This window comes from Centrocercus urophasianus, unplaced genomic scaffold (assembly GCF_019232065.1).
Source record: "Centrocercus urophasianus isolate 14NV4802_14NV808 unplaced genomic scaffold, USGS_Curo_1.0 seq_11, whole genome shotgun sequence".
In the NCBI taxonomy this organism is placed as follows: Eukaryota; Metazoa; Chordata; class Aves; order Galliformes; family Phasianidae; genus Centrocercus; species Centrocercus urophasianus.
Genome location: NW_024884253.1, coordinates 89,158,919 through 89,177,544, shown reverse-complemented (window position 1 = coordinate 89,177,544; position 18,626 = coordinate 89,158,919). Strand labels below are relative to the sequence as shown.

The window sequence follows — 18,626 nt, the reverse complement described above, 5'->3', positions numbered from 1 at the left end:
AGCATTTTAATACAGCACACCCACTGTAATGTACTTCCTTCTGACAGTGGAAATTACTGTAGAATCATTAAAGTTGAAAAAGACCTCTAGGATCATCTAGTCCAACTGTCAGCCTGTCAACACCAGGCCCACTAAATGATGTCCCTCAGTGCCACATCTTGTCTTTTCTTGGTAACTTCCAGGGACAGTGACTCCACCACGTCCCTGGACAGCCTGTTCCAATGCTTGAGCACTCTTCCAGGGAAGTTTTCCTAATATCTGACCTGAACCTCCCCTAGCACAACGTAAGACCATTGCCTCTCATTCTATCACTGTTACCTGGGAGAAGAAGCCTACGCCCATCTTGCTACAACCTCCTTTCTGTAGAGAGTGATAAGGTTTCCCTTGAGCCTCCTCTTCTCCAGACTAAACAATCCCAGTTCCCTCAGCTGTTCCTTGTAAGACCTGTGCTCCAGGCACTTCACCATCTTCATTGCCCTTCTCTGGACACGCTCCAGGGCCTCCCTGTCTTTCTTGTAGTGAGAGGCCCAAAACTGAACACAGTACTTGAGGTGCAGCCTCACCAGTGCTGAGTACTTAAATTCTTACCTTAGGTTGAATCCTTTCTGTACTGACTACCTGTGGTAAGATGGCATCTTACCTGAGAGTTCTCTTATACAAGCCCTACAGTAAAAAATTCCCCATGATCATTTCAGCCAGTAGTCTTCCTAACACCAGTAACGAGGGAGACGAGGACAAAGAAATCTGTATCTTTTTTTTTTCCCTTGAGTTGTGGGGAAACCCAACAGATCTGTATTTTAACCTTTCCTGTTAGTAAGCTTCACTTTTACAACTCTCTTCCATACATCTGTCTTTCCATGAAGCTGCCTGTATCTGGGGTACCTAAAACACCTCTTTGATTATTTGTTGTTGGTTTTTTTTAGTATGGTTTGGTTTTGTTGTTGTTTAGAGGAAAAAAAAAAAAAGAAAAAAACGTAGTGGAAAGGAGCGCTAGGGTAACAAGCTTCTCAGCAGGTCTTGGTCCTAGATAAACTTTTCTCTTTTAAAACAGTGACTATTGTGTTCTCTAAATACTGGTGGGAAAAGCTGACTGTCTAGCATAGGTGAGATAATAACAGTATGTTCTCCTACAAATATGCTGCTGTTGATTAGATTCTCTGGAGATGACAACCTTCTTTTCAAAGCAAGTGAGTGGTGCACAGCTCATGTAACTTCTCCTTAGAAGGCAGTGTGGACAAATGTTCCACTGGAATAACTCTTTCAGAATACAAAGCAAAATGACTGAAAATACTGTTTTGTGTATGTTAAAAACACTTTTATTCTGTAGATTGTTTATTGCTTTTTTACATTTTAATTTTCAGGGAGAAGTTTGGGGTTGTATAAATTCTTCTTTGCCAGGTAAGAAATACTAGTTTATTATTCTGTTGTGATGCTTTTCCCTAAATGTGCATTTCAGTGTTCTGACTGCTACTTGCATCTGTAGGTTTCATGATGGTTTAAGTTTCATTAGGCTTCTGTTACAAACTATGCTTTGATTCTAGTTTCTTTTAGTCTACACTGGGTTACCTGAGCATCTTCTTAAAACGCTTCTTTTCTTTTCCTAGTTAGAAAATATTGAATAAGTTTTTGTGATTTTCTGTGACCCATCCAGGAAATATCAGAGAATTCCTTTCCTTTAAAGGCTTTCAATTATTTTTAGTTTGAATATACCTTCAGTTTTAGATCTATACAGATTTCTGCCACTGTTTCAGAGGCAAACCTAAGCCACATGCAGAGAGATTTGCTGCTTTACTATAAGTGAAAGTGGTGAAATATGTAGTTTCTTAAGGAGCTGTAGTAGTTTTCTCTCACCTAAAAACTTTTAACTTTTTGGTTGCTACTGGTGTGACCTCACCTTGAGTACTGTCAGTAATCTGGGGGACACAAGATAAGGAGAACACAGAACTATTAGAGAGCATGCAGAGGACCATTATGAAGATGATGAAGCATCTAGATGGCAGGGCATTTGAGGAGCAGCTGAAGTCACTCAGTTTGTTCAGTCCAGAGAAAAAGAGACAGGGGGAGACCTCGTGACTACCTGTGTCTCAGTCACAAGGGAAGAAGAGGGGCAGGCACCGATCTCTTCTCTGGTGACAGTGACAGAGCCCAAGGGAATGGCATGGAAGATGCATGAGGGGAGGGTCAGAGTGGGTCAAGGAAAAGTTCTTCACCGAGGGGTGGCTGAGCACATTGGAACAAGATCCCCAGGGCAGTGATCACAGTCCTAAGCCTGCCAGAGTTAAAGAAGGATGTAGAAAATGTTCTCAGAAATACAGTTTGAATTATGGGTTGTCTTGTGTGGAGCAATGAGTTGGACACAATCCTTGTGGATCCTTTCCAATGCAGGATATTCTGTGAGTCTGTGGTATTATAATGCCTAAACATCATTGTAGCTTAAGAGCTACACACAAATGAGTAGTAATGGTTTTATTCTATGTAAGCAGTGTACATTTTAGTTTGAAATTTAGGTTTGTGTAAGCAAGAAAAAAAAAACGTTTTGTTGTGGTTTTTTTTTATGAACCACTTGCTAATTGTCTTTCTGGTCTGTCTGGACTGATGTGAGGCCTCTTCAGCTTCTATATGGTAGGATTTATGGGGAGAAGCTCCTTAGTAGTGATGTACCCTGTTCTCTTTTTTTATAACATCTTCGTAGACTAACTGGTAAAGCATGGATTAGATAAGTGGAGTGAAGATGGATAGAAAACTGGCTCAAAGGTTTATTATCAGTGGTACAAAGTCTATCTGGAGGCCAGTAACGGAGGGGTCAGTACTAGTTCTAGTCCTGTTAAACATTTTCATTAATGATGATACAGCATGCACTCTCAGCATGTTTACAGATGATAGAAAATGGGAAGGAGTGTTGATAGATCAGATAGTTGATCTCTACATTGATGATGTCCTCATGTTGGGCAGCTTTTTTGAGAATGGGAAGAAAATAGTTCAAATCCTTCTAAAAGCTAGTTTTGCATAAAGCAAAGTAAGATCAAGGGACCTTCACAGGAGATCGATTTAGTTCCTAGGAATAACATGGCAAGATGGATGTTGTCAAATTACAGTGGATGTGATCAATAAAATAACTGCTATGTCTCCACCAGCTTACAAAAAGAAAACAGAATCTTTCTGAGGTGTTGTGGGCTTCTGGAGAATGCATATGCTGGATTACAGTCTGATTATAAACCCTGACCATCAAGTGACACAGAAGAAAACCGCTTTAACAGAGGGTCCTGAGGAACACCAAGCCTTTGAACAAATTAAACTTGAGATACCTCATGCAGTAGTCCTTGGGCTACACAGCACAAGGTATAAAAAAGGTGCTGTACATTGCAGACAGGGAGAATGGTCACACTTGGAGCCTCTGGCAGACTCAGGGTTTACTCCTAGGGTTTTGGAGTCAAGGATAAAGAGGATCTGAGGCCTGTTATACTGCAACTGAAAAAGAGATGTTGGCAGCATATGAAGTTGTCCAAACAGCTTTGGGAATGGTCAGCACTGAAGCACAACTCCTTTTGGCACCCCCACTGCCTGTGCTGGGCTGGACATTCCCCTCCACACATTATGCAGCTGATGCTACATGGAGTAGATGAATCACACAGAGGGCTTGGATTGAGAATCCCAGTCATCCCAGCATTTTAGAATTGATTATAGACTGGCTCAAAGGCAAAGAATTTGGAGTATTGTCAGAAAAGGAGGTGACGTGCTGAAGAGGCTCCACTACACAGTAAACTGCCAGAAAATGAGAAGAAATACGCCCTGTTCAGTGATGGGTTCTGTTGCATTGTGGAAAAGCTTTGGAAGTGGAAGGCTGTTGTATAGTGTCCTACATGACCAGTTGCAGAAGCTTCTGAAGGAAAAAATGAATTGAACCAATTTACAAAAGTGGATGCCATCCAGCTGGCTTTAGGCATTGCTGAAGGAGATAAGTGGCCAGTGCTCTACCTCTGCATGGACTCCTGAGAGGTGGCAAATTCCCTATAGCAATGAAAGCAGAACAACTGTCAGCACAGAGGCAAATGCATATGGGCTGCTGCCCTGAGGAAAGATGCTGCTGCCCTGGTAGAGAACATAGTTGTATAGGTAGGTCACGTAGGCAACCACGTACCAAAGAGCCATGCAACTGAAGAATATCAAAACAACCAGTAGGTGGATTGAGCTGCTGGGATTGAAGTGGGCGAGGTAGATATGGACTGGCAACATAAGGGTGAGGTATTTTTGTCAGTGGGCCTATGATACTGCAGGTTATCAGGGAAGAGATGCAATGTATAGATGGGCTTGAGATCGAAGGATGCTATTGCACAGATTATCCATGAATGTGAAACGTGCTGTAGTTAACCGAACTAAATGGATAAAACCTCTTTCTGTGGGGGACAGTGGTTGAGATACAGATATGGAGAAGCTTGGGATGTGGATTATATCACACTCCCACAAACTCACCATGGGAAATGCTGGATGCTTACAATTGGTGGAAGCAGCTGTCACATGGCTGGAAACATATCTCATAAACATATAGGTTTATTCTTGCCTTGGGCAAAGGCAATCCTATTTATATCCTAATCATGGGACTGCTTTTGCTCAAGGACCTGGGTGCTCTTAGCGGGTAACGCAGAAGGATAGGGATGTCTGTTGTGTACCTCAAGGTGATTTGATTTTGGGAGAGAACAGCCAATAATGTAAATTGTATGATGCTAAATGGCTGTGTATTACTGTATGTCATCATCATTATGGTTATTATATGCCCGGGTAAGAGTAGCACAGTGAGAGCTATCCCGATTAAAAAAGAATGACCTCAAATGGAACCAGAACTAACTTCTGCATGCAGTAACCCAAAACTATGAATCAGCCCTCCTGCACTGAAGGACAGTTTTGACAGATGGAACTTGAAGTTATGAATGGAGTGAGTACCGAGAACCATTGCACATGAATGGCCCATAGACTGCAATAATATGTGAGTGCATACATATCAAAAAGGAAGATAGGTCATGGTAATTAGTTAGGATGTGTACAAACTGTGGTCATGGTGTAAGTGGTATGGTATAAGGAGTGGACATTGTCTTAGTTTCAGCTGGGATGCATTTTTTCTTCAGAGTTTCTGTTATAATGCTTACGTTTTAGTTCTAGGAGAAAAACAGTGTCAGTAACACACTGATGTTTATAGTTTGTGCAAAGCAGGAGCTGGGGGGGAAGAGAACTAGGATAGCTGTCTGAAGCTAGCCAGAGGGATATTCCATACCATATGACATCATACAAAAGGAATTTTGAAGAGGGTGGGATTTCATTTTCCTTTCTTCCACTGCCTAGGGGGCTAACTGGGCTTCGGTCAGGGGATGGTGAGCAATTCTTGTGTCTCACTTCTTATATGCATTCAGATGTATATGAATACTATATGCATAGTAATAACTATTATCCTTTTCCTTTTCTCTATCTTAGTAAACAGTTTTATCTCAACCCAGGAGTTCTGTGGGGTTTTTTTTGTTTGTTTGTTTGTTTTTTTGATTCTTTCCCCCATCCCACTAGGAAGGAGAGAAGGGAGCAACTGTGTGGTGCTCAGCCACCTGCCGGATTAAACCACAACCATGTTCTATTCACTTTCTTTTATGGCTCATCCTCAAAAAACAAAACTATGTTGTATGTTATTGTCCTTGCCAATGCAGTATTATTAGCTTCAAAACAGTTTAGAATGTTAGAATCAAAACAGTTTCAAAATGTTTAGAAGCAGAAGTTTAAGAAAAGAAGTTTAAGAAAAATATGTTTTCTGAAGGTGAATACTAATTAGTGTTTTAATAGAGGATTTTTTAAAAACTGTGAGTCTGTTGATGTTTGTTTATGAAAAATAATAGGCCTACAGTATGTGAATTACTTGGCATTTCAATAGGAAATTTCTTTCTTATTCTGCATGCATTAAACTATTGAAGGAACTATTTGCAAGTGGGAGGGCAATGGGGGTGGGTCAGCAACCTATAATTCTAGATGGTAACTATGCTCTGATTTTAAACTTTCTCATTTTCTGTAAGCAGACTGTAGAAGACTTCTCCAGAGACAGCAAAATGCTGACTTGATCTTTGTTATTCCGCATGAAAGCTATGATGAGCCTCGTTGTTTTTTGGTTTCTCCTTTTTTCATCTTCCTTTTTATTCTTCCCTTTTGTTTCCTGTGAACCACTGTGATCAAGTTTCTTTTAAATTTTCAATGTGTACACGGTTGCTTTCATCATAAAATACATACATCAAAAATCATATTCTAAGTCTTCACATTTGAGCAATATTCTATCTTTGATTCTGACTTGAATGCTCTTGTGGATGCTATAATAGAACATTTTTAATAAGGAAGAAAAATGTTTGTCTTTTTATTCATCTCAGTAACGTAGTGTGGCTCCTGGAAACTTCTTTGAAAGGAGATCTTTGACAAGAGCATGCTTTGTACAGCATGTAGTTGTATGGATTTTGATACACTGGCTAAATGCAGTCCTGGGAATAGTGAAAAATATGCAGCCTTGCTTTCCATTTTCATAAAAGAATTTGAGAATGGAGTTTCAAGATTGCAAAAAAAGAAAAAATTATCAGTTTGCTTGCAACTCCATTTTTAGTCAACATAAATACATGACCTGTGAGTTTTCAAATGGAATGTACAGAGTTGCAGTCGGATATTCAGCTGAAAAATTTGATCATGTCTTTTTACTAGACTTTACTAAGAATTCTCTTAGCAGAGAAAAGTATCCCTTGCTTCCCAATCATGCCTTATTCGCGTAATCGCTTTTTGGCAGTATACACATTTATGAACAACTGTTGTCAAGGATGAAGTGCAAAAAGAATAAAATTTCTTCAAAAAACTCAGATGAGCACCTTGAGAATGCCTGAAGAACTGCAGGCCCTTCCATCAAACTGGCCTGGTGCTTTGGTTTCGCAAAAACAGGGTCAGCTATCTTACTTGTTCCATGGTTTTGCTGCTTTTTAAAAATGTTTTAATAAAGATATTAGTAACTAAAATGTTACTTATATTTATATGAGGGCAGCTCTAAAAGTAATGCCTCCTGTTTTATTATTTTGGCCCATGGTGTTTCTCAGAGGCGTACGTCCATGGTATTTCACTGGAGGTTGAACCTTCCTGCCAGTGTTCAATCACGTGCTGTTGCCGTGCGACAGATAGCAGCGAGAGTCAGTCTGCAAAGTGACATCTGACTTGAAAGTGTGTATGATGCACAGGCGTGGAACAGAATTCCTCCGTGCAGAAAAAAAATGGCATCCGTTGACTTCATCAGTGTTTAGTGAACATTTTTGGAGATCAGAGAGTGGATGTGAGCACAGTGAGGCGGTTGTGGTGCATTTCAGCAGTGGCATCAGTAACAGTGGGTCAGCTCCATTGGTGCAGACTTTTATGGGCATGGCATACAGCCTCTTGGAAAACATGCACAGCTGATGGTGGCGACTGTGTTGAAAAACAGTGTTTTGCAGTTGAGGATATGCTCTATCAAACAGAATTATTGTGCTTGTTTTAGCTGTTGTAGTCTCCATGAAAATAAATAGGAGAAATTACTTTTGGAGTGACCTACATATACACAGCCCAAGGCAATTGCATTTCACTGAACGTAGCCAGAATGTTGGACACCCTTAAGAAACATGATCTTAAGTCAATTAATTGTGCACTGAAGGTGCATTTTTTGTTAAGAAATGCTTGTACTTCAATTATCTTGATTACGAAATTAATGTTTAAATGCTAAAGTTGCTATTTTAAAATTGCAATGCAGTATGTTATGGACATGTACCATAGCTTCTTTTTCACAAGCTTGTTTGATAGGCTGAAATATCATGAGTAGAGGGCCACTTCCCAAGAAAATGTAACCATGGCTGAAGCTTACCAGCATTCCTAATTTGGCATGCAAGTTTGCTTCATTCTTCTAGCAGAGTTCATTGAAACGTGTTTCTAAAACACACAGGCTCTGTCTTGCACAAGATAGGAATGCTTGTGGGGTCTTTTATTTCTGTCTTTTGGTTTGTTTTGTTTCTCAGCTGTGATTATTCACTGGTTGATTTATTCAGTGGTGACATTGCCACTAAAGCTGTACAGATTAATTTATCATACTTCTCCAGCATGGGGGTGGTTACTGCAAGTTTTTTTCTGGAAAACTTGTTTTTATACCGCACATGATATTTAATTTTTTTTAGATTTTATTTATTTATCTATTTATTTTACCTTAAAAGAACCTTGGAGTATAAATCCTCCTGAATTATTGTTCTGATCAAAAGGAATCTGTGTATGATAGCTCCACATAAAAAAGAGCTGAAACAACTAGCTGCTATGTTATCATAGAGTCATTAAGGTTGGAAAAGACCACTAAGATCATCTAGTCCAGTCTAGTTATTTATATGCCTGAAGTGGAATGTAGAGAGTAATTAACAGATGTGTTGTTAAATGTATTTGCATTACTTAAGTGTAGACACGCAGTTGCTTTTGGGATTAGTTTAAAACAATGCATCAACTCAGAATTTCTGAATGCTGTTTCCAAACTGTTGATGTGTACCACAACAGTAATCTCCTCAACACATATCAGAATGATTCTCAGTCTCTGAAAAGTCAAATCTTCACCCCATTTGTGGGAGAGTAGGGTGACCTGATTCTGCTGTTATTTGTGGCCTTTGCTTCTGCTTTCAGCTCAGCTGAATTGGACAGTTGAGCTAAAACACTGAGCAGAGGTAAAGAGAAATCAGTCTTCAAAATGATGATCAAGGCACTGGTCTGCTGTGCATCGACACGGGCTGGCACAGACAGATGTAGTGCCTCTTCAAGCTGACTGCAGTCAGGCTATTCTTCACCTTTGCCTCCTGTTCCTTTCCACTCAGATACACAGTTCTGCTACCATGCTTATGCCAAGTGTTGATGTTGTAATTTGCATGAAAAAAAAAATTCTGGAAAATGTTCGTTTAGCTGAAGATTTTGATTTTACTTTATAAATTTACTTATTGCAGAATTCTCTTTACTGTGTAATCCCACGAAAAGTGTAGAAAATGAGAGTAGCAAATTAAATAGAAAAAGATAGAAGACGGAAAATGTTGAAGGCATTTGTGAATATTAAAGTACGTTATTAAGGTAGAGAAACTGCAGACAAAGCTTGAAGAAAAAGTAAGAATGCTATTCTGTGTTAAGAAGTGGAGAATTATAGAAGAGTGTAGTGCTGTTGAAGCCAGTAAGAGGATGTATCAGAACATGCAGTTTTGCTTCTTTTCTAACATTTTTTTTCTTTTGGTTTCTGTTGGCTTATACTTCACATTACATAAGAACATGCTGCTATTTCCAGTAAATACATAAAATGGTTTGGATAAAAGACCTGTAAAGTCAGTGTGTAGAACTTACCTATTTGACAAATTCTAAATTTATTAAGTACATGGATTTGCTTTTCTTTTCTTGCTTAAAGTTAGTTTGGAATCACTTAATAAATTCTAACTAAAATATAATCTATAGGCAGACTTCTTGAGCAAAAACAGGACTGTCATACTTGGAAAGTAACCTACTTACGGTGAGGAAAGGAAAAATAGCACAGGTTCTCTCGCTACTGTAATTTGTACTGTAATTTTATTTTTAAAGGAGTTCTGAAGAAGTCTGATGGTTGGGTTGGTTTAGGTTGCTGTGAGCTAGCTATTGCTGTGGAATGTCGGCAAGCATGTAAACAGGTAAGACTTTCTTGCTATTTTTTGGTCCATTATTAATGTCAAATGACTCAGCATTGAATTCACTCGTGTTACTGTTTGTGATTTACAGGCTTAATGAATTTTTAATATGAAACTTAAACTATCGCACAGATTTCTTACAAATTAGAATATATGCTAGGGTAATAAAATGTCACCAACCAAATTTCAAGAATTAAAACAGGGAATTTACATTCCTAGAGTTTTCAACAAAAAAAAGTAACATTTAAATTCTGATGAGATGAAAACCTAGTTAAAATGCAGTTTCTTTCTTTCTTTTTGTTGTGGGTGGTGGTGGTTTTGTGGAGTTTTTGTGTGTGTGTGTTTTCAGCCACTCTGGAAGACTGAGCTTCTGGGTGCTTGCCAAGACTTCATGACCCTGAAGTTTGAAGACCTTTCTTGTTAGCATTTCCACAGAGAGAATTTGCTGTTCTCATGAGTATTGTGTTGCATGTACATGTGTAAGAAAGTATGCAGCTACACTCCAGGAGAGGTTTCTAGTTTACAAGACCTGTTATTTGTTGTCTGACATACTCGGTATTCATGGCCATCTCTTAGCACTGGAAAGGTGGTGGAAAGCAATCATTTGATTTTGATTCAATTCATTGTAATCAGATGGATCAGAAAGTGTTTAGATCCATGACGTAAACCATGTTTTTTCTCATACTGAGACCTAATATTTATAAATTTGAAGGCTTTGTTATTTTTTACATATAATCTAGAAATTATTAGAGGAAGGAAATAGGTAACAATTAACATCTTTCCCTTTGTTGGTGTAGGTGGTAACAAATTAATGTTTAATGCCTACCAGTACGTTTTGACCTGAGCACGATCATTAAGATTGCCAACACTTAGGAAAAGTACAATTAATTATTAATCGTAACAGTTTTGTGCCAGAATTGCATTGGGATTCAGTAAGAAGCTGAATTTCGGTGTATGTCAAGTGTCTTGATCTTCTGCATTAAAATGTTTACTGCTATGACATGCTAGCCTGCAGCTGTTAGGTAGTTACTTGGGTTTTTTTTGGCATTTTTACTTTTTTTAGTGTCAAATCAAGACAGGGAGGCAGTTCTAGACAATAGTTCTTGCAGTGACAAATTGCTAAGTGGTGGTTTCACCAAATTGTTTTAAGGAGTTATCACTTCTCATGGCTTTTTACTCAGTTACCTGAGTTAAAAGAATAAAATTCAGTCATGTAATTAAGTACTGGTATCACTATTAAAAAAAAAAAAAAAAAGAAGGAGAAGAATCATCAAACAAATATATTTTATTTAGTTCTGTAAGGGTCAGGAAGTCATAGAGCCAAGAGTGGAACCGACCCCAGGTATTGCGCTGGTAGCATACAGCTCCCCATGGATAATGGTTTCCAAACAAAACTGTCTCAGCCCTGCTCTATGAGATCTCAGTCACGACGTGCAGGTAGGCAGTGCCCTTAAGTAATGTCATGTAGTACCCAGTTCACTGTCATGGAAACCCACCCGGGCAGGGAATTGGAGGGCCTCCCTGAAAATACTCCAGTACGTGCTGGAGAACTCACCTTTCTTCTGGTCCCCAGAGAGTCTGGAGAGCTTGTCCTATTTAGATTGCTCCTGCTGGCAACACTGTTTCTGGTGCAAGCCACGTTTTCTTTGATTCTGCCCCTGTTTTGGATTCCATTGTCATTTGTGCAGCATGAAAGAGCAGTAGTGGATAGCAGTCTGTTCTGTTCACAAACTGTGGCACTCTCTTGGCAGTGTCCGAGATCTTGGCTCCCAGGAAGCAGCAGATGACTCCAGGCACCCTGTCAGGCAGCAGAGGGAAGCCTCAGTGCCTTTTAACAAGGAGTTATCCACTGCAAGCATGAGGTGTTTCTTTGTTAATACTGCAATGATTTTTCCTCACCTCTTCTTTGACACAGCATATGAGATGGGCCTCTGGCAACATGAGGCAGAGAGCAGGGGAAGCAGAGAGGAAGATCTTGCCGTCACCCTAGTGAAAAAACCTTATTTGATCTGTCTTAAACTGCACCTGCAGCACTGCAAACTTGCGTCCCAAAATTCTCCAACATCAAAACAGAAAACATGTCTGAGAGTGGTGCTGTGCCTTTTTGTCTGTGTTTTAAAGCCGTATGTAATGAAGATATAATTGTTAGTAACTATAAGATTCAGCAGCCACCTTACCACTACAGAGGCTCCAGTGTGAGTGCTGGGTGGTTGCATCATGTAACTTTGAAAATTGAGATAACAAGTTTAGTTTTTCGTTGCAAACTGGAGGTATGTGATTGCTTCTGATGTGCTCTATTTTGTTGTTTCATAGCAGTATTTACTACATCTGCAGAGATTCCAGAGCTCTCTTTCATTACGATAAACATAATTTCTTGATTATTTCTTTTCTATTTTTTGCAATCTCTGAATGAAATTTTTTACTCTGCAGTAGGGCAGACTGGAAGGCAGCATGTGAGGTGGCCATTGTATGTGAAGTTTCATGGCACAGTGAGGAAAAGAGAAACAGTAGACAAATGTAACTGTAGTTCAAAAAGTGTTTTTGTTCTTCTGAAAAGAATATGTGTCTGTACCCAAATGCATATCTTAGCACAGTTTTCAGATTTATCCTAATGTTTCTTTTCCAGATCTTTCATTTATGGTTGTGTTCTGTGAAACTTAATTTAATCTTATGATTGCTGTGTCATTTCTCTTTGTTCTCATTATCAAATGCTGTGTTGCTTGATTGAAGACTGCTGTCTATGTATCTTGGCTGTGTCTCGTACTGACTCTGGTTGAAATGATTCACATGATTTTCATTTAAACTAAAACAGACATGACTTGGGATTTTAAGGATATTCACCATTAAGGATAACGGTGAATAACTGGATGTCAATATTGATTCTTAAAACTTGAGGGGGTTTTGCAGGCATTTTGAAGGTGATACTGTAGGTCATATCTTACCTTGGTTATTTTAAATTGCTGGAGGGAGAAATATCTAATGTAAGTAACGACCATAATATTTAATATCTGACATGAAAAAGGAGCAAGAGTTAATCTACAAAAAAAAAAAAAAAAAAAAAAAACAACTTATCTACACTGCAAAAGGGGGTTTTCTGCAAATTGCTTTCACAATAGTAATTGTAGAATTTCATATTCTAGAGGGAGAAGAAAGGAATAAAACAGATTAACAACATTGAACATACAAAATGAAGAAAAGTGATGAACAGGCTCTTCCATTTCCTTGGTTTTTCCAGTATTCTGCTCTGTCTGGAAAACCTCTGATGAAAACTAAGTTGCTTTGTCTGTGCTTCCAGTATCGACTAACTTGATGCAGAAATAAGTGTTTTGGGGTTTCAATCAAATGTAATGGAGACAAAGTTGTAGCTTCTACTTTTTTTTTCCTTAAAGCTTTAAGTGGATTCTTCAGGTTCCTAAAATGGAATGTTAAAGTAGATCTTGTATCCATGGTTATCTTAGGTAACAAAGTTAGAATCGTTTTTATTTTGCAACATGTTTTTATTGTTTTCTACTTCAAATTGGGGCATTTTCTGTTTTCAGGCTTCTTCAAAGAATGATATTTTAAAAGTCTGTAGAAAGGAATATGAGGTACGTATGTATTTATATGCACATATATCTTATTAAGTCATTTGTTATATAAATAATGAGGGAAAGTCCAATCATCTTATAGTAGTATGTCTGGATACTTCCATCCAACTGCAAATTAGCTGTCTGCAATTACTGTAAAAGTACAATTGCTTTCTGTAAGAAAGGGGCTTCCCTTGCATATATCTTAATTTGAATGAAAAAGATACAGCTTTCAAAATGGAGATTCGGATTGTAAAACTGTTTCATAAGAGTTCTGATAAAAGTAGGCATTTATTGTGAGCATTCATTGTCAGCAACGTATTGACTTCTAGAATGGCATATGTAGCTTAACAGCAACTAAAAAACTAAGGAAATAAATACAGGAAAGAGTAAGCCTTTATGTAGCCTATCCTCATTCAAAATGAATAATTTTTGCTAACATCAGTGAAAGTGTGCATGCCAGCACTTAGTTATTCTGTTCTACTTTTAAAATTAATCATTAGAATGTTTTCAGAAATGTGTAAATGAAGATTTGTGTTCTTTTTGTAGGATTCTGTAGAAATGTTAGTTTGCTAGGACTTCTTCCCTTTCAATGTTTCTTCATTTAAAAAACAGAATTCTCCTTCTCCCACCCTTTCATCCCCTTTCATCCCCTTTCATCCTGCCTGCTGTCCTGAATTAGACAGTCCTGTGTAAGTTCTGCCCGTATTGAATGGTGTCACACAATTCTTTTTGATTTGGGAAGAAATATAGCAGGTTTCTCATTTTCCAGAAAACATTAAATTCCTTGTTTGTTTGATTTTCCTTTGGTCTTTCTATATAATCAATCTACAGAGTACTTTCCTAGACTCCTCTCCATTGAAGTTACTATAGTTTATTGTCTTTAAGATTATTTTTCATTTTAAGTAGTTCTGTCTTTTCTGATGCTATAATATGCTATACTGTCAACATCTGTAAGCTTCTCCTCTATTATGCTGGTCTGTTTCCTTCTTTTTTTCTGCATTTCTGCATTGCTGTAGGAGGTTGGCCAATATGTGTTGAAGGAGAACGGGAGAGGAAAGGTAAGAGAATAAAGAACACCTACAAAATAGTGATAGTCATCTTACTTACATTTTTTTAGTCTCTTTCTCCAGTTTTTGTCTGGAATTTTAGAAAGTGGGATGTTGCTGTTATTGCACAGAAAACCTTAACTCTTTTGATCTGTGCAGTACTTTAAAAGACTAGGAGAGACAGCAAAATAACAGAAGGAGAAATCAAGTCTTCTGGTTGATGAAGAAGAAAAGAACTTTTTTAATGAGCACTGGGATTGGTAGGCACAGATATTATGTTAGGGATACAAATAAAATTATCTGATATGGTAGATGCTCACTTATTACATTTTTTGGTATGAAAATAGATTTTCCTGTGTATCTTAGACATTATGGATAGTCATGAAAAGTAGTATTTGCTATGCTTTCAAGAGGTCTATTGCATGCATAAAATTTAAGGCAGTTTTGTCTAAGGTGTGAGATTTGAGAAGCTGCTTCTGGAGGGAACGTGCCTTCCCTTTTTCCCTCCTTTCTGTTTGTTTATTTTTAGTAGTTTCCATGGTGGATGTTGCATGCTCATTGTAGTCTTCTGAGTAGCTTCCATGTCTTTGGCTAGTACCATACTTTGTATTCAGTTGAGTTACTGGGGAAAAACTGAATGACTGGGAGGTGAGTGGCTAATTAAAACACTAGATGACAAGATCAGAAGCAGCCTCTGAATCACATAAATGCAATGTTTTATGTATTGTGTTTGCCTTTTTGTTTAAGAAGTCATGACTCACTAAAAGTAAGGATCCAATTTGAGAAATAGTTTATTGAGAACTAGCCACGGAGGTGCTGAATATGATAAAGACAACATGTAGATAAGAACAAGCTGAATTAACAATATAAAAGTTTATCTTGTGAACACTCTCCTAGCTTATCAACTGGTTAGTCTCATACACTCACACAGGGATTTTGGAGAGTTTGCATAAGGTTCTTACACCAGTAAACCAAACTTTGAGTAGTACTTTTCAGTAGTATTTTGAGAGTAGGAAAGCAACTTCATTAGCTTACCTTCAGCTTCCCACTGTTAGTGAGCACAGAGAATGAGAGAAGTCTTCAAGAGTAAGGCGTGGGGATCAGAGCAGTGAAAGCAGGAGAAAAAAATAATCTCCAAATGGAAGATGTTAGAAAGTGAGAAGTTGCTAAGCGGAGTCCAAAGTTGTGCAATAAGTGAATCACTTTAGCACTGATGTGCCAACTTTTCATAAGATTAACTGAAAATGCTTTTATTGGGTTGCAGTTACTGTTAGTAAAGTTTGTGATTCTTGTGATTCAGAGATTGTACTTTTTAGAAATGATTTGTGGCATAATAAGCTGTTAATTCTTGATTGGTGCATTGAAAGTTTTAAAGCATACCCTATGAAGCGTGTTCTATGTGCAAGAAGCACTGCATGCAGAAATTTTACTTAAGAAAAATGCATAGTATCCCTGAAGAGTTTTGAATGTTACTTGAGTATGCATTATTTGGCTTCTTTTGAAAGATGTTATTGTGGAATTCCTTTTTCCCATCTTCTGCTTCTCAGACACTCATTTTTGTCCTCTTTTCTCTTTAGCTCTGTGCACCTCTTATCTTTTATCTTTCACTACTACCAGCTTTCTACTATCTCGTTCATCTTTATCTAAAAAGAAGGTAGGTGATAATCAAAGGACGAAGAAGGAAGTGGGCTGCTTGGGTTGTGTGTAGGGTTTTCTAATTTTTCCTATTTTTAAAAGTTTTGTGTGAAAATTCATTTTTTGAAAAGGCTACATGGAATGATGCTTGAAAAAGTAGCAAAGTAATATATGATGGTTGAAGTAAGTTGTAAAGAGTTTATTACCATATTTAAGATGATAAGGACATAGAAAAGATTACAAAATGGTTTTAATGAACTCCTAAAGAATGCAGCTGTGTGTGGCCTCTGGAAGCAGAACATCACTTAAGAATTTGCAGCAGACTCGACCTCTGTCTACTACACACTGTAGTTAGTAATAATGTGATCTTGGGGTGCTTCTTGTTACTGTTCTTCACAGTTCAAAGAAAGTCGATGCAAGACTCAGAATTCTTGCCAAAACTTAAATTCCAGTGATCATGTTCTACCTTACTCTGCAAGGTTTTCTCTTTTTCCTTTCTTTCTTTTGTGATCGTTTAACGCAATTCAGGAAAACCTTGGCCTTGATTGTTACTTGTTGAAAGTTTTTTAAAAATCTAAACAATTGTGCACCATAATCTGAAATTTCTACTCCACTCCACTAAGCCTCAGTATGTTACCTTCTGACTTTAAACCTGTTGATTAAATTCTAAGATTAAATTAAGTTGAGGAAAGGTTAACAGAACTTAAAATGCTTTTTTTTACATGGTTAGTATGCGCAAGACAATAGTACTAAACTAATTTATTCACAGGTTGATAGAATATGTGTACAACTGTAATTTTCAGGAAGAGAAGTAATATTTTTTAAAAAATCCTCTGTTTTCTTGTGTAAATGAGCAGCTTCACTGCCATTTTTCATTCAAGGTACAAGAAGAAACTGTTTAGAAAAAGATGCAAAAGCATGCCTTGCAATGTGACAGACTTTCCCTTTAGCAGTTTGTTCTGCACTGTCGATGTGCTTGTGCTTTGGGTTTTGAGCCGTTACCTGCAGCTGATGAGCTCCAAAAAGAGCGAAACCAGTTAGGTCCTGCAGTACTGGCTGAAATCTTTCTTCAGGGAGCTTCTGTTGAGGAAGACTGGAAAATCTTTTCTGCTAGACAAGCTTGAGTTACCTTTTTCAATTTTCATCATGACAGAAGGTCTTTGAGACTGTTTTCTTAATGCATACGCACTTGTTTTAGCTGTGTCTGTCTGCTGCTCTCCATTTCTCCTACTTGTAATCTCAATTAGTGACCAGTTTGAGCAGTGCTTGTTGTTACGGGTTTTTTTAAAGGAGGAGTCTGAAAGCTGAGGTTAATCAATAAGTAGCGCAAGTAATTATACGTTTGTCCTTTGAAGTTCGATATTGCCATCTTTGTTTTCTTAATATTTTATTCATTAGTTGAAAGAGGGAGTTCAATTTTTAAATTTTTTTTATTTTTTTTAATCTTCATTTCCACAGGTCTTGGTGAGTTAGTTTTTCCTTTCAAGGCAAACACCCTTTTCTGCTGATACTGGTTTTTGTGCATGGGAGGGAGCTGTTTTGCTTTACATATATCTGTTTTATCTTTTCTTTTGTTGTATCTCTCTTTTCTCACAGTTCACTATTTCAAGAGATTTTGATGGCAGATTCAGGAAGAATTTTGAATGGGCTGATGAGACTTAAATATGACTGCTACTTAATACTATAGATAGGGCTTAGCTCTGTGTTCTGTAATGAAGTTAGGGTTACTAACTGAAGTCAGACTATGACTGTTTAAAGCTGTAATCAGCTTTACTTACAAATAGGTGGCATTATTTTTTCTGAGATTTTCTCATGTGTGTATAGTTGTGCTTCCAAGATGTATAGATTTATTTTCTGAGACAGTGAATGGTTTTCCAGACCTACACAAAGAGCAAAGTCAGCACAGAATACTTAGCTACCACAGAATACAATGATATTACAGGCTACAGTTTCATGAGGTTGAGTTGCTTTAACAACTCAGTGCAGCTGAAGTTCCTCCTGTTCTCTGCTGAAGCTGCCTTTTTTCCACATGCTCTCTCCCTCTGCTAGCCATGCAAAATCTTTTTTGCCTACTTTATTCTGGAGCTGGCATCTGGCAGGTCCTTCTAGAATCATAGTATCATCTGAGTTGGAAGGAACCCTTAAAGGCCTTCTGGTCCAACCCCCCTGCAGTGAGCAGGGATGCCCACAGCTCCATCAGGTGCTCAGAGCCCCATCCAGCCTGACCCTGGCTGTCTCTAGGGATGGAGCATAATCTTCTACTAAAAGATTTTGTAAATTCCTAGCACAAGAGGAAAATATTCTTCAGGGCTACTGAGAAAAATAAGGTCATTAAAAGATTATTGGAGTCAGAGCTGATGTGAAGGCATACAGGAGACTATACAATCAGGAGCAGTCAAAGAAGAGTTGAAAACAACATAGGAAAGGGAAGAAAGACTCTTTTAACAGTAATATGAGTGTTATTACAGTGATTCAGCCATCTGCAGAACTCCAGTTTTGAATTACAGAGTGAAGACTGATTACCTGGTTAGAAGATCCTGCCTGTCTTGGAGGGACTGGGGGGAAGATGTATAAAATAGTTACAAGAGGATATAATATTCAACTTGATAAATTTTACCTGAGTTTCTGATCACTCTAAATATTGCTTATGCTGTCTGAAAGTATGATCAGTACTTAGACAT

At 38.0% G+C, this 18,626-nt stretch overlaps 1 protein-coding gene across 1 annotated transcript in view; it reads left to right on the top strand.

Annotated features, from left to right (window-relative positions):
* Positions 1 to 18,626, top strand: part of RECK (reversion inducing cysteine rich protein with kazal motifs) — a 64,809-nt gene that overhangs the window by 17,005 nt on the left and 29,178 nt on the right. Inside the window, exons 4-7 of the mRNA XM_042809151.1 lie at positions 1,362 to 1,398; positions 9,613 to 9,698; positions 13,235 to 13,282; positions 14,281 to 14,322. Coding sequence (XP_042665085.1) covers positions 1,362 to 1,398; positions 9,613 to 9,698; positions 13,235 to 13,282; positions 14,281 to 14,322 — 213 coding nt within the window. The remainder of the gene's footprint in view (positions 1 to 1,361; positions 1,399 to 9,612; positions 9,699 to 13,234; positions 13,283 to 14,280; positions 14,323 to 18,626) is intronic.